Genomic DNA, 12,683 nt, shown 5'->3' on the forward strand with positions numbered 1-12,683 from the left:
TCACTATGCTGGATACACATATGTTATTTACCGTGTGGGAAGTCCGCATGGCAAACTATTGTATGCGAGGTCCGAAAATAACTTCTGATTTTTTTTTCCGCTTTGCTGCGGAATGGCGCGGAAAAATTCCGGATAGTGGTCCATATTGTAAAAAGCTGGTTACAATCGCACGTTTAACCAATCACATTCGAGGATCTAAGATGGGGGTGATATGCAGAGGATTATGGGGGGATCACATGGTTTTCAGGGGGAACGGACGGGGGAGCAGTCGTCGCCAACAGAGTACAAGGGGGGGAGGACTGTAGAAAATTGACTGCCAATGAAATGCCATTGAGGGGGATCATAGGATATTACTGAGCCTAGGGGGGGGGGGGGTCAGGTAAATGTTATCGTGATATAACTAACACTCCTCCCCCTTCCCCAACAGGCGGTAAAGAATGGCCTGTTCTTAAAGCGTCACTTGATTGTTATCATTTTCAGGATTTGCGTCGTACTTGCCACAATGGTATTCATTCAGCTAACATGGGCCGGTATTTGGGAGGAATGGGGAGTCACATGTGACCGTGAACCACAGATGTTTAAAATCTGATGGAAAGAAAGACGTCACAATTCAAACATGTCGAGGAACATACCATTCCTGAAGTAGAATTCTCATGGCTTCCCTCCGGTACAGAATGGTGTGTGAGTGTTGCAAGAGTACGGGGTACACAGAACAATCTACGCATTGTCCTAATGGGAAAGCGGAGAGAGTTTGTCACGTTAATAATTGCTCGTGCTACGAGTGTTACACGGCGAGATGAAATGCGTGAACGGTGCTTGGAAAAAAATCAAGAAGTACGAGCGCTATGAGGGCGCAGAGGTGCATCTTTTGTTATGGTAGATAGCATGCTAGAAATGCCTTAACAAACTAAATAAATTCGTACGTCTCCAGCTTCATATCCTCTCTCTTCTCTCATGTTTTTCTCTTATGATTTTTTTGTGAAAACGTAAGTGAAGGGGAGAGGGGGGGGCTTGGTTGGTCGATAGTTAATTTTGAACCCCCCCCCCCCCCCTTGGTAAACACCCCTGAATCCGCCCCTGGATCATCACGGTATGATCCCAGGCGCCACATGTTTCCAACAAATGAAAGAAAAATAAAAATCTAAACAAACAACAAGAACAAAATCAAATGAGGACAAATTCCCAAGAATTCTATTACTTTATTTCTCCTTTCAGTGAAAGCTCAGACTGAATCGGTGACTTCAAAACACTAAGTTGTGAGAAATAATAACCCATCAAACTTGAGTTACAATTTATGCGATCTATGGATTAACTTTTCTTTAAATTTCCAGTGGCCCCAATTGTCCACCATGATATTCACCAAAATGCAATGCGCGCTTAACGTTTAAGAAGAGGCGAACACGTAGCACTTAATTAGCTTTTCTAAACCAGAGCTCGATCTATCCGAGATGTTTTTCAGTATCTTTCCGGCATATTCTCCGCAGCCTCCAGTTATATACGAAACACATAGGAATCGCTAGGAAGAAAGTAAAAAAAACCACGGTTAGGACATAAAGCATGATCTCAATTTTTTCACTAAGCTAAAAGGGTAGACCCGCCGTTTTTCGCATCACAGTCTTCGATCCCCCGAAGGGAAGCGACTGGCAATCGGGCCTTTCAAAAGTTCTAAATTCTCCAAGTTAAATCAAAACAATAGAGGGAAAGGGCAGAAATAGGGGGGGAGTGGTGACAAGCTCGTGTCATGGGTAAAAGACGAGTTGGATCCAGTACAGTGTTTATCTCATTAAGAATTTATAAGGCATGAAGAGATTTGAGAGAGGTTAGGTACTTTCGATGTTATGCCATGGAAAACTTAAATCAAAACCACTGAAAACTGAAGCAAAGAATCTTGTAACACTAACATCTCACCTATGAGTGATGTAACGAACCCAGCGGAAGAGGCTGCAAGCTTTCTCTCGATCCTGTACGCGCACATATCGGATTTGGAGACCGGAGCATATATGCATTGGTATTTCGAAGTCCAAACTGAAATACAGAGAGAAATGTTTCAAGACAATACAAATAAGTGGGTGATAATGTCATGCAATACTTATGTAAAAAACTGTCCCTGAGATAACTCAAACTTATACAATGCTGACCTTACGGGGCCGACTTCTTTCCGTGAAGATTTTCGTATTTCACTCATATGCGCCTACGAAACAGAAAGACACTAAATTCAGACACTTTGAAAATCAATTAGCTAAAACACAAATTTTAGCAGCAGTAAATTACCAACTGCTCGTTAACATTTACTTGCTTTCATTCTTTGCCCACACTTTCCAAACGCTCTGCGTGTCCCCGCGTTTTACAAAGGCCATATATTTTCCCGCCCTTGGCAAACGTTATAAAATTTCCCGCACTTTCCAAACGCTGCATGTTTTCCCGCGCTTTCTAAACGCTACCCTTTTCCCAGCGCTTTTCAAACGCCACACTATTCCTCTCTCTCCTCAGCTAAACCTTAGTCTGAACATTTACTTTTGCGAACATTGTTGAGAGGGCCGAAAGCTTACAATGGAAGGACAACATCTTACTCAATCAACCCTCTTAAGGAGAGAGCCTGTGGTCTACTGATTGCGTAAAACCATGGTTTGGGTTCGATCTCGTCTAAATTACCGGCCGCATATGTTTCCTCGCGTTTTCTAAATACTCCATGCCTCCCTGCGCTTTCCGAACACCACACTTTTCCCGCGCTTTCCAAAGACCACACTTTTTCCCGCCCTTTCCAAAGACCATACTTTTCCCCGCTTTTTCCAAAGACCACACTTTTTCCAGCGCTTTCCAAACACACACTTTCCCGCACTTTCAAGAGGGGATATGTTTCCCTGCGTTTTCTAAATGCTATATGTCTCCCGCGCTTTCCGTGCGCTTTAAAACTGCTAAATGTTTTCTAACGTTTGCAGAATGTTACAAGTTTTCTCACACGGCTCCGATCGTACACTGTTCCATTAGAAAGCCAACTAATCAAAAAAGTTTCCGGGAACGACGGCTTACTAAGTTTCAAAAGACGATGGTAAGGAATTCAAACAGTAACCTTAATAGACGCTGATAATTCCGACCCTCCTTGAAGTTTCTTAATATTCCAGTACCAGGCTTTTTCGGATGACTTGAACTCTCCTGTTTGTGTCCCGGATGTTATGTAATGTGAAACACTGTTGGAAAATGGAAGAACAAAAATAGCAGAAAATGTCACATCACAAAATAAAAACTCCAAACTGCTTAATATTCCAAACAAAGGGGTAACAAATTTACGCGAACGAAAGCTCAAAAACAACCAAAACTCCGCGTAAACAAACAAAAAGTGGGCGAAAAATGTCCACGTCAGTTTCCAATGTCAAGGTTAGAGTTCTTTGACGTGTTGGCTTATTTGTGGAATCACGCATGCCACGCGTGAGTACAAAAATAATACAAAGGGGGGAAAGGAAGGGAAAAATTGTTACTTGAAATTTTAAAAAGAAAGAGATTTTCTTTATCTGATGCATATCACACTTCGAGCGTTGATATGGTTTGAAATTTTTTAGGACAATACCGCTATTGTCTGTCATCCTCCAGAGCAGCCGAGTTGTTTAAAAGACGATTTATTAACCCGGGGGTTGCTGTAAATTTTCAATTTAATTTTATAGCTTTGCAAAAATATTTTTCTTTTATATCTTTCTCCCCGTTAGTTTCGAGTTACGTCGAGATAAAACCGAACAAAAACGCAGCTCTCATACGCGCTATTCTACATGAGAAAATAAAGCCAAAGTTTACTTTTAATCCTAGATTAACATATGCTTCCTTTAGAACATTTTGACCCAGCCCCCAAAACCTTTCTAACGGATGGTTTAAACCGCGCTCACCAAGGTTCGAGTTCAGGCGAGAATTTTTCAGTGAAAGAACTTTGCCCAAGGTTGAAATTACAAGAATGATTTTTACAGAATCATATCAATTCCTAACAATATCACCATACCTGTCTGTTAACTTTGGTACTGGTAACTTCACCACAATGTTGTTGGCGCAACTAAGAATAAACAAAGGGATATAGTAACGGAACCACACTTTTTTGTGGGGGAGGGGAGGGGAGGGGAGGGGAGGGGGGACGCGGTTATAGCTTTACGGAAGTAATGAGTACAACATTTTCTTATCATTCTTTACGGACTAAAACTGTGCACTGGCCGTTGGAAGTGAAAATCCTATTTCGAAACAAAAACATGCATATGATCACACACAAAGTTTTTAGAAGTGTTCCCCCCTGTTTCAAATTTTCACGTTTGGTTCTGCGTTATAAACGTGAGTTGGAAAACTTCGTTCCATCAGGCGTATTCCTCTTTTCTTACTAACAAGGGAATATTAGTTTCAAGGTCACAACTTTCAGGATTTGGTTGCATGATATTTTCAAAACTTTAATACGGTTTATTGCAAAAGAAGGCTGAAATACGCAACCTTACAATCGTTATAATCAGATGAGCATGCGTCTTAGACAAAACTATGTTGTCGGTACGAAAAGGCATACCAAAGAAAAATCAGAATCTAAGTTTCTTTCCGCGTTTAATCAAATATTCCTTTGATGTTCATTTTACCTTGAGGAAGGCACATTGCATCTCAGCTTGAGTACGACTTCAAGAATTCTACTCAGAAACAACAAGAAATGTTAGCAACCGATATAGATCTAAAGTCACGGTCAATCTGGTATCTCTTTACTATAAAAAGGTCGGCCAACCGTCCAAGAATCGAAAATGTTTCGATTTCACGACGACTTACGTTTACGATGTTTTGTGTAGGAATGATCAAGTTCGAAGACCCTCGAAGATTTGCGAGGATTCATTACCAGCTAAGGGTTTTACAGATTAGAAGGAAACATAACAAAACATGCAAAACATACTTTGAATCTTCATTTTCCTCGACAAAGGCAATCAAGGTAAAAGGAAGATTTGACTGGTTGGCCTCTGAAAGTCGGTATTTCATAACAACAAACTGTAGAGAGAGAACACAAGTTAGTATTCGTAACAAGAATAACAAACTTTGAAATATGCTCTGAAAGCACCTTTGGCTGACTGGACATGCTGCAGGAAATAAGCACAGTTTCAGTAGCCTGCACAGCAGGCGCAATTTTGGCGAGCGAGTACTCAGTATTTCCTAACCAAAAATTGTGGCTGCCATGTTTTTTTTAAATGTCAGCAGAAGGCTGGGGAGAGAAAGAAATTTGTACCAAGAGGGCGGTCGCCTGTCAAAAATAAGGAAAGGGGTAAGGGTGGGGTAGTAAAGATTTTGCCCTTCGCTGCCCCCACCCCCCAACCCCCACCGCCTCTATCTCCAAATCAAACAGGGATGGTTGAATAAACGATCACGAGCTTCTTAACGTTAATTGCCCTAGTAAGAAGCTTTCACCGCAGGCTATGGTTTCTGCAGCTTGAATCAACCATGAACATTGCTACTCCTCCCAGGAATTTCAATAAATTTTTATATTCCGAAAATTGTTTAAAACAACAACAACAATGATAAATAAAATCAAAACAGTTCCAGACCTCTCCTTCTGGTGGATTCACTAGAAGTGTTCGTGTTGATTCAAAGTTGGTTAAGTCGACAGACTCATGAAACGTACAGTCGTCCAGCCTCAATGCTACACTGTCAACTAAAGAGAGAAACAGAAAAAGTATAGCGTGGAAAACAAACCTTTTCAAATCAAGGCATAGACATTTTTAAATACGAAAATAAATTCTTATAATATGGATTGCTGTGTTCCCATAATGATTTCATAACAAAGATTAGATGAGCGTTATGACTCAGGCACCGATTCGCCAAACTCAACCTGTAACATTTCATTGGTTAACAAAGCTAAACCTGTCATGAATCGACTTAAAAGGAAATATGGGCGGGAACAAAACAACGCATGGCTGAAGCGAGTTCAGCTTTTCGCTGTTGTTGCTGTAGTTCCCGTTGTGATATCCCACATTGTTTCTGGTTTCTAAATTTTCCATTACCTCTGGAAACCACATCAGACTTTCCAACAAAGAAATCGTCATTTAACATGATCTTCACTTCTGGAGAACCAGCCACAAAGTTTTTCATTAGAATACATCCATCAATTTCACTCCTTAAAATGTTCCCCTTGAAGAAAAAAACAAATTTAATGGTCACACGAACAATATGCTCTTACTTGTGAGACAAATAGAGAATAACACATGGGCGCGCGTAGATAAGATTTCTCTTCGAGTGTTTAGCTCGATATCTCACGAGTGAGCGCAGTAAACGAGTGAACTATCGAGTTGGACACGAGAAGAGAAATTCCAAATCTGCAAGCAACCTTATAATATTTTGTTTATTTGTTTTTTTTTTAAACACCATAGGCCTTTACTGACATGAAAATTCGAAAAACTACCACAGATTAAGAATGGTGATCGCTTTGTCTGTCATTCATCAACTCGACAGAGTGATGAGAAAGACGAGCAACGCATCAGCAGCTGTTTGCCGATATCAAACACACGTAAAATATTATTGTAGTTTTACACGTGTGCATTAACGGCTTTTCTCAAGGCTGGAAATCCTTGTGAAACACCGCAGTTTATATGACAAATCAATTTCTTCGTACTCGGCTGTTTACAAAACTCTTTTGCAACCACGAATGGCTTCCGCATGTTGCTTTGTCCCAAAGAATATAGATTTTCAAGCATTTTTATTGATTTATACTGATGTTGTGGTGTAAAGCATTATTGTCGGGAAAAATTACTTACATTTGTACCAACCAATACTGTAAGCCTTTCTAACAAATCCAAAAATACTTCCCGTTTCTTTCCTCTCTGTGTAAACATGGACAAGAATAGTTGCAATCATTGTTATTTTGGATCAACAGCAGATTGGAATAAGAGTTGGCTGTATTAAACATGTTTGCATGATAAACCGAACATATGGTCTGGGTTATTTTCAGAATATCATTATGTAAAAGAGTGGGGGTCTGCATAAATTTCACTAGCTTTTCCCTAAGTGGCTGCAAGGGTTTAATAGGCAGCTGTGGCCAGAAATCCATAAGGAAGTGTCTTTCACCGTAGCCCTTCTGGATGGGCATATTGCCTCTATCCTTGTTGAGTCTAACTAGGAGAATTTGCTCACTTACCTGTATCATCTTTGGAAGAACCACAGGCTTATTAGCAGCAGTACTTGGCAGAGACATCTTATCAGTACCATACTGTCAAAAAAAAAAGGGATGTCTTCAGGGGGAAAGACTCATAGAACAAAATTTACAACATGGTTGGTTGCATTAACAATTCAGATGCTTAGGATCAAATGCTCTGTTCCCCAACAGGAATTGCAAGTTCTTACTACTACTCTTCCAGTACACTGCCATAGTGGTTCCTCTGATCTTGTGGCTACCTCAGGGACATTACATACATATGCCTTGAGATTCTCTGTTGACGTAACCTGGACATACCCAAAATCCTGCAAAGGAGATGTAAACGATGATGAAAATCTTGAAAGCAGGCAAGATCGCCGCTATTAGAACTTTTCAAAGCACAATAATGAAAGTTAATGGAAATAGAAGAACTGTACAATTATCTAGTGTTAAACATTTTCTGGGTTACATCATTGAGTTTTCTTTCACTGTACTCAGTGAGTTCTCTAGAAAACTTGCAACACCCTCTGAGCCCTTTACACCCTAGCATCAGCATGCATATTCTCAACACTGTTCTTTATACATTTCTTAAGGTGCTGACAAGGAGAATTTGTTTAACAATCAAGAGCTTCTTAGCTTGTTGATCATTTCCTTTACTCTCATGGCCTTACTAAGTAATTCAGGGGTAATATTGTAGGAGAAATTAAATGCTGGTCACTCTTAGGGGATAGTAGGGTAAACCAATCATAAGCAAAACTAAAATTAAAAGAGAGGTGGTAATATTTATCTAATATCATGCTTTAGTCAATTTTCTTGTAAGTGTTGTTAATCAAGTTCTTGTCAGCTCAGTGTGATATTTACTTCAATTTACTTTCATTTAAAATTGCGTTTACAGTAAATTATCTAAGGTTTTGGTTTTACAAAACTCAATTCAAATGCACTCTGTCTGATTCCACTATTTGACAATATATACATAATATATCCACTTTGTTCTTTAACCCTTTTATTTACAAGCAAGACCTCAAAACCAATTTTCCAAACTCTTTTTGAAATACAGCAAACTCTCTGATAAGTGGACATCCTCAGGAATTGGACAAAAATGTCAATTCGAGGAACTGTCTGCCTTTCAAGATGATTCTCACAAGGGGAAAACAAAGAAACAGTGGGCAGATGTTTGCTTACTGGAGAGTGTTATACTGGATTCTTGTTACTTTCAAATTAATCAACAGCTTACTTCACCATTGGCAAATTTTCTGTCAAGGGTTGTCTTTTGTTGATTTGCACATTGAAGGCAAATTTTTTTGCCAATAGTCAATTATTATTGGTGGGGTGTGCACTTAAGAGAGTGTAAACAAAAGCAAAATCCAATATTCCTTTAAAAAAGTGTCCACGACAGCTTACAATAGAGTGTCCACTCACAGAAATGTGTAAATACAGAGTTAAACTGGAAAGCAAAAATGGGAATTCGAATATTTTTTGCAAGTAGAAGTGTCTGCTTACAAAAGTGTCTGGTAGAAAAGAATGAACTGTTTTAGCCCAGAGAATTTGGTGTTTAATCAAACAATATTCCATTGTTGATATTTTTTTCTTTTTTCCCAGTACCTCTCTGTTAGAAAATGTGGTATTATTGTAAGGAAAAATTCCTTTTTAATCACTATTAAGAGTGAAAGGAAGATGCAGCTTACCAATACTTCATCCAGCAGCTCGTAAATAAGAGGGAAATTACATTTGATTGCTTCTTCATCAAGAACACCACAGTAATCCTTGCAAAGATCTGAAATTCTACAAAAACATTTATTTCCAGTTAACCCTTTAACTTTCAAGATCTGATTGTTAATTCTCCTATTGAGGTGCTACACATTTCCTTGTAAATTATTTACAAGAATTTGATGTTTGGTCAAGACAAGTTGACTCATTGCTGATAAGTTTAAGTATTCTCTTTATCTGTTTGCTGAATAAGGTATGGATATTATAGGAAGAAGTAACTTGTTAATCACTTCTGGGTATTGAAGGATACTAAGGACATACAGTACTCTCAGCAGAATAACAAACACAGCTACACTATAGCCGAACCCTCTATGTTTTCACTAGTATCAAGTTGTAAAAGTTGTCCAGTGAAAAATATAAGTTGTCTATCCCACCAAATCCTCTAAAGAGCACAGCCTTGTGATTTTTAAAAACAATTTTTATCTTCCTTTTACTAGGTTTGCTTTATGTATTTGTCTCTCATGTGAACAAATTGTAAATTAAGGTACCAAATGCACAGTCAGTTCAATAAAGTTTTAACCCTTTCACTCCCACAAGTGACCAAGACAGAATTTCTCCTTACAATATCAATACAATATCACACAGGCAAGTGATGAGAATAGAGAATAATATCAATCATGGGATTATTAGTTGATCCAATACCAAATTCTCTGAACTAACATCATAAGAATTGTATGGCAGATAGTAAGGAGAATTATTAATCAGATCTTGGGAGTGAAAGGGTTATTAACCATTTTCTATTATACAATAAGCAAATAAAAATTACACAGGAAATAAAGATTGGTTCTTACTTATGATCTATTAAAGGACAGAAGCATAATAGCATCACCATTGTAACTTTTTTGCTTCTTTATTAAATAAAACTAATAGATTCCCTGTAGTCGCGGGTCTGTTCAGATATAGATCACAGACAACGTCAAAATGTGTCAAGAACACCAGTGATACACTTGACTACACCTCATGAGTCACTTTTTTGTTCTTGTTCTTGATGTCAATTTGTGATGTAGTACTGAAAAGATGTACGGCAACCAGGAATCTTTTCAGTTAACCCTTCCACTCCCAAGATCTTATTAACAATTCTCCTTACTCTCTGCCATATAGTTCTTGTGATGTTAGACTTAAGAATTTGGTATTGGATCAACTAATAATCCCCTAATTAATATCTTCCTTCATTCTCGTCACTTGCCTGCTTGAAATTATATTGATACTTGTTAGGAGCAATTCTGTTTTGGTCACTCATGAGAGTTAAATGGTTAATTTCATAACATAACTTTGTACCTTGTTAGTACTTCAACACCAAAGGCAGGTGAAATATTAAACTTTGTGGTGGAAACAAAGTAGAGTCCATTTCTTTTGATGAAGATAAAGTTGACACTATCAACATTCTGTGGAAGTAATCAAAATCATTACTTTAGTTACTTTCTATGACCCTTGACGCCCTCATGCATGTTGTGCATACTGTTCTGTATACATCTCCTATGGTGTTGCCAAGGAGAATTTGTTGTACCCTTTCACTGCTAAGAATGACTAGCATCTAATTCATCCTTAAAGTAATATTGCTGAATCGTTCATCTAGAACATGAGAATAAAAGGAATGATTAACAACTGAAGAAGCTTGATTGTGAAACAAATTCTTGTTGTCAGTACTAAAAGAATTGTATAGAGAAGAGTAAGGAGAAAATGAATACTGATGTTAGAGCTTTTTTAGTTGGTACGCATTTCCTTTATCCTCATGACCTTCTTATGTTTGCTTTGGGGTAATATTATTAAGAGAAATTAGATGCTGGTCACTCTCATGAATCAAAGTAATATATAGATTTAGCCAAGCCTAAAAGCAGAGTTTGCAATTTTGTTTTTTTTCCCCTGCTAGTCTCAAGGGCACAAAGCCTTGCCCCAGCCAGGACTAGAACCCAGGTCGTCCAACTCAGAGCCCAGTGCACTGACCACTGGACTACTGGACAAAGCCATGGCATTGGCATGCCTGTGGTATAGTTGACCACGCATGTTAAAAGTAGCACCTTGTACGGTTGTACAGTCGTACAACCAAATTTTTTTGGCTTGATGGGTTACTACTATTTTGTATAATTATAGGGCTATTCTCTGCAAGCTCCACTATTAACACTCTTTCTAGATAACAAAAAAAAAAGACTTTACCCTTTAACTCCCAAAATCTGATTGTTAATTCTCTCCTCTAGCTGTTACACATTTCCTCATAAATTAATTAAGAGAAATTGGTATTAAATCAGTGTTCTCCTTTTCAGGCAGTAACCAGTAACATTTACCACCTGTAGTACCTCTTATTACTGTTTAAAATTGCTTGGAATTCTTGAAAATTCAACAGGTGAAAGGATTGCTTTACTGGTTTGAAAATTTATTTTACCTGTCATGCTTAAAATAAGGGAGAACACTGTAGATCAAGATAACAACTTCTACCTGATAAGTTTGAGTATTCTCATTACCTGTTTGCTGGATAATGTATGGATATTATAGAGGAGAAGTTACATGTTAATCACTTCTGGGAGTTAACCTTTTCACTCCCACAAGTGACCAAGACAGAATTTCTCCTTACAATATCAATACAATATCAAGCAGGAAGGTGATGAGAATAGAGATGAATATCAATCATGGGATTATTACTTGATCCAATACCAAATTCTCTGAACTCACATCATAAGAATTGTATGGCTGATAGTAAGGAGAATTACTAATTAGATCTTGGGAGTGAAAGGGTTAAAGGGTTAAGCTTAGGTTAGGTTTCTTTGGTTTCTTTCCAGTAACTTACAAATATTGGAGGGAGACTTTCCTTGCCAGATTTTATTTTCCTGTAGAAGATGTCTGGGGTTCCTTTCACACCATCCCCTCTGTCTTGAATGAATTAAGGAAAGCTTTACCATGATTACAGAAACATAGACTCCCCGAATCAGTAAGGTACCCTGGTGTCTCATTTCGTATTAATCCCCACCCCCTTCACTCCCCAAAAAACTGACATTTTCCTGCAGCGCCCACTGATTTCTTGAGGGTTTATTTGATAAACAGTGCCAGAAGAGCTTAGAGGTTTTCAGAACCTTGGAAGAAAATGTGAACATTTTCTAAGATAGATGTCCCACACATAAATTTAAATGGGCAAAAAATTAAAAATGTACTGATATCAAATATAGATTCAGAAACTCCCTAGTCAACATCGGTCAACAGGAATCGTTGACCGTGAAAAATTGATAAAATAAATTTATCGAGTGTTAATGGAAATCGATGAAATGAGAGAATAGCAAAGAGATCTAACTATCGATTTCAAAGCTTACTTTTCAAAGTGCGTTTCACAAGAAAAAAAAAAGAAATAACATTTAGGCAAGAGCTTAAACTAGAATCAGACAGTGTAATTAAACCCTAAATCAGCCATATTTGTCAAAAAAAGCTCGGGAAAAGGATACAATCGCGATATACAAGCGTATCTCCTCGAGAACTCAAGATGAAGAAATCAGACAACATGGCGGTATACTTTCTGCGATTAACCGCTGAGTAAGATAACAAATTAATTGTAGGCTCGTAACAATTTTCATCGCTTAGAAATCAGTTCTTTTCTTCGTCATTTCTGACCTATTTTGCTCAGAGACTGAATTTTTTGTGTTTTAAAAAGTTTAATTAATATAAAATGCAGAAAAATAGCCTGAATTATCGCTCGAGGTGGAAAAATAACAAAAAAATGAGGCGCCCTTTGTCCGAAGTAAAACTACTTTAATGATGCGCATGCGTTTTAGGACTTCGCGGGGGGGCAAAAGAGACTCTTGCTACTTTT

General features: G+C 38.2%; 1 protein-coding gene across 1 annotated transcript; it reads right to left on the reverse strand.

The window, feature by feature from the left end:
- Positions 1–1,179: 1,179 nt before the first annotated feature.
- On the reverse strand, positions 1,180–12,665 carry LOC113683325 (uncharacterized). The gene is made up of 16 exons (XM_027200564.2): positions 12,319–12,665; positions 11,673–11,755; positions 10,169–10,275; positions 8,809–8,905; positions 7,333–7,449; positions 7,127–7,198; positions 6,747–6,812; positions 5,997–6,123; positions 5,541–5,647; positions 4,898–4,989; positions 4,596–4,643; positions 3,986–4,036; positions 3,071–3,188; positions 2,139–2,191; positions 1,909–2,025; positions 1,180–1,516 (listed from the first exon to the last, which is right to left on the reverse strand). The coding sequence occupies exons 1-16, from the start codon at positions 12,374–12,376 to the stop codon at positions 1,492–1,494; spliced, it is 1,338 nt and encodes a 445-aa protein (XP_027056365.2). The 5' UTR covers positions 12,377–12,665; the 3' UTR covers positions 1,180–1,491.
- Between the last annotated feature and the right edge of the window lie 18 nt (positions 12,666–12,683).

This window comes from Pocillopora damicornis, chromosome 14, assembly GCF_964200805.1.
Source record: "Pocillopora damicornis chromosome 14, jaPocDami1.2, whole genome shotgun sequence".
NCBI lineage: Eukaryota > Metazoa > Cnidaria > Anthozoa > Scleractinia > Pocilloporidae > Pocillopora > Pocillopora damicornis.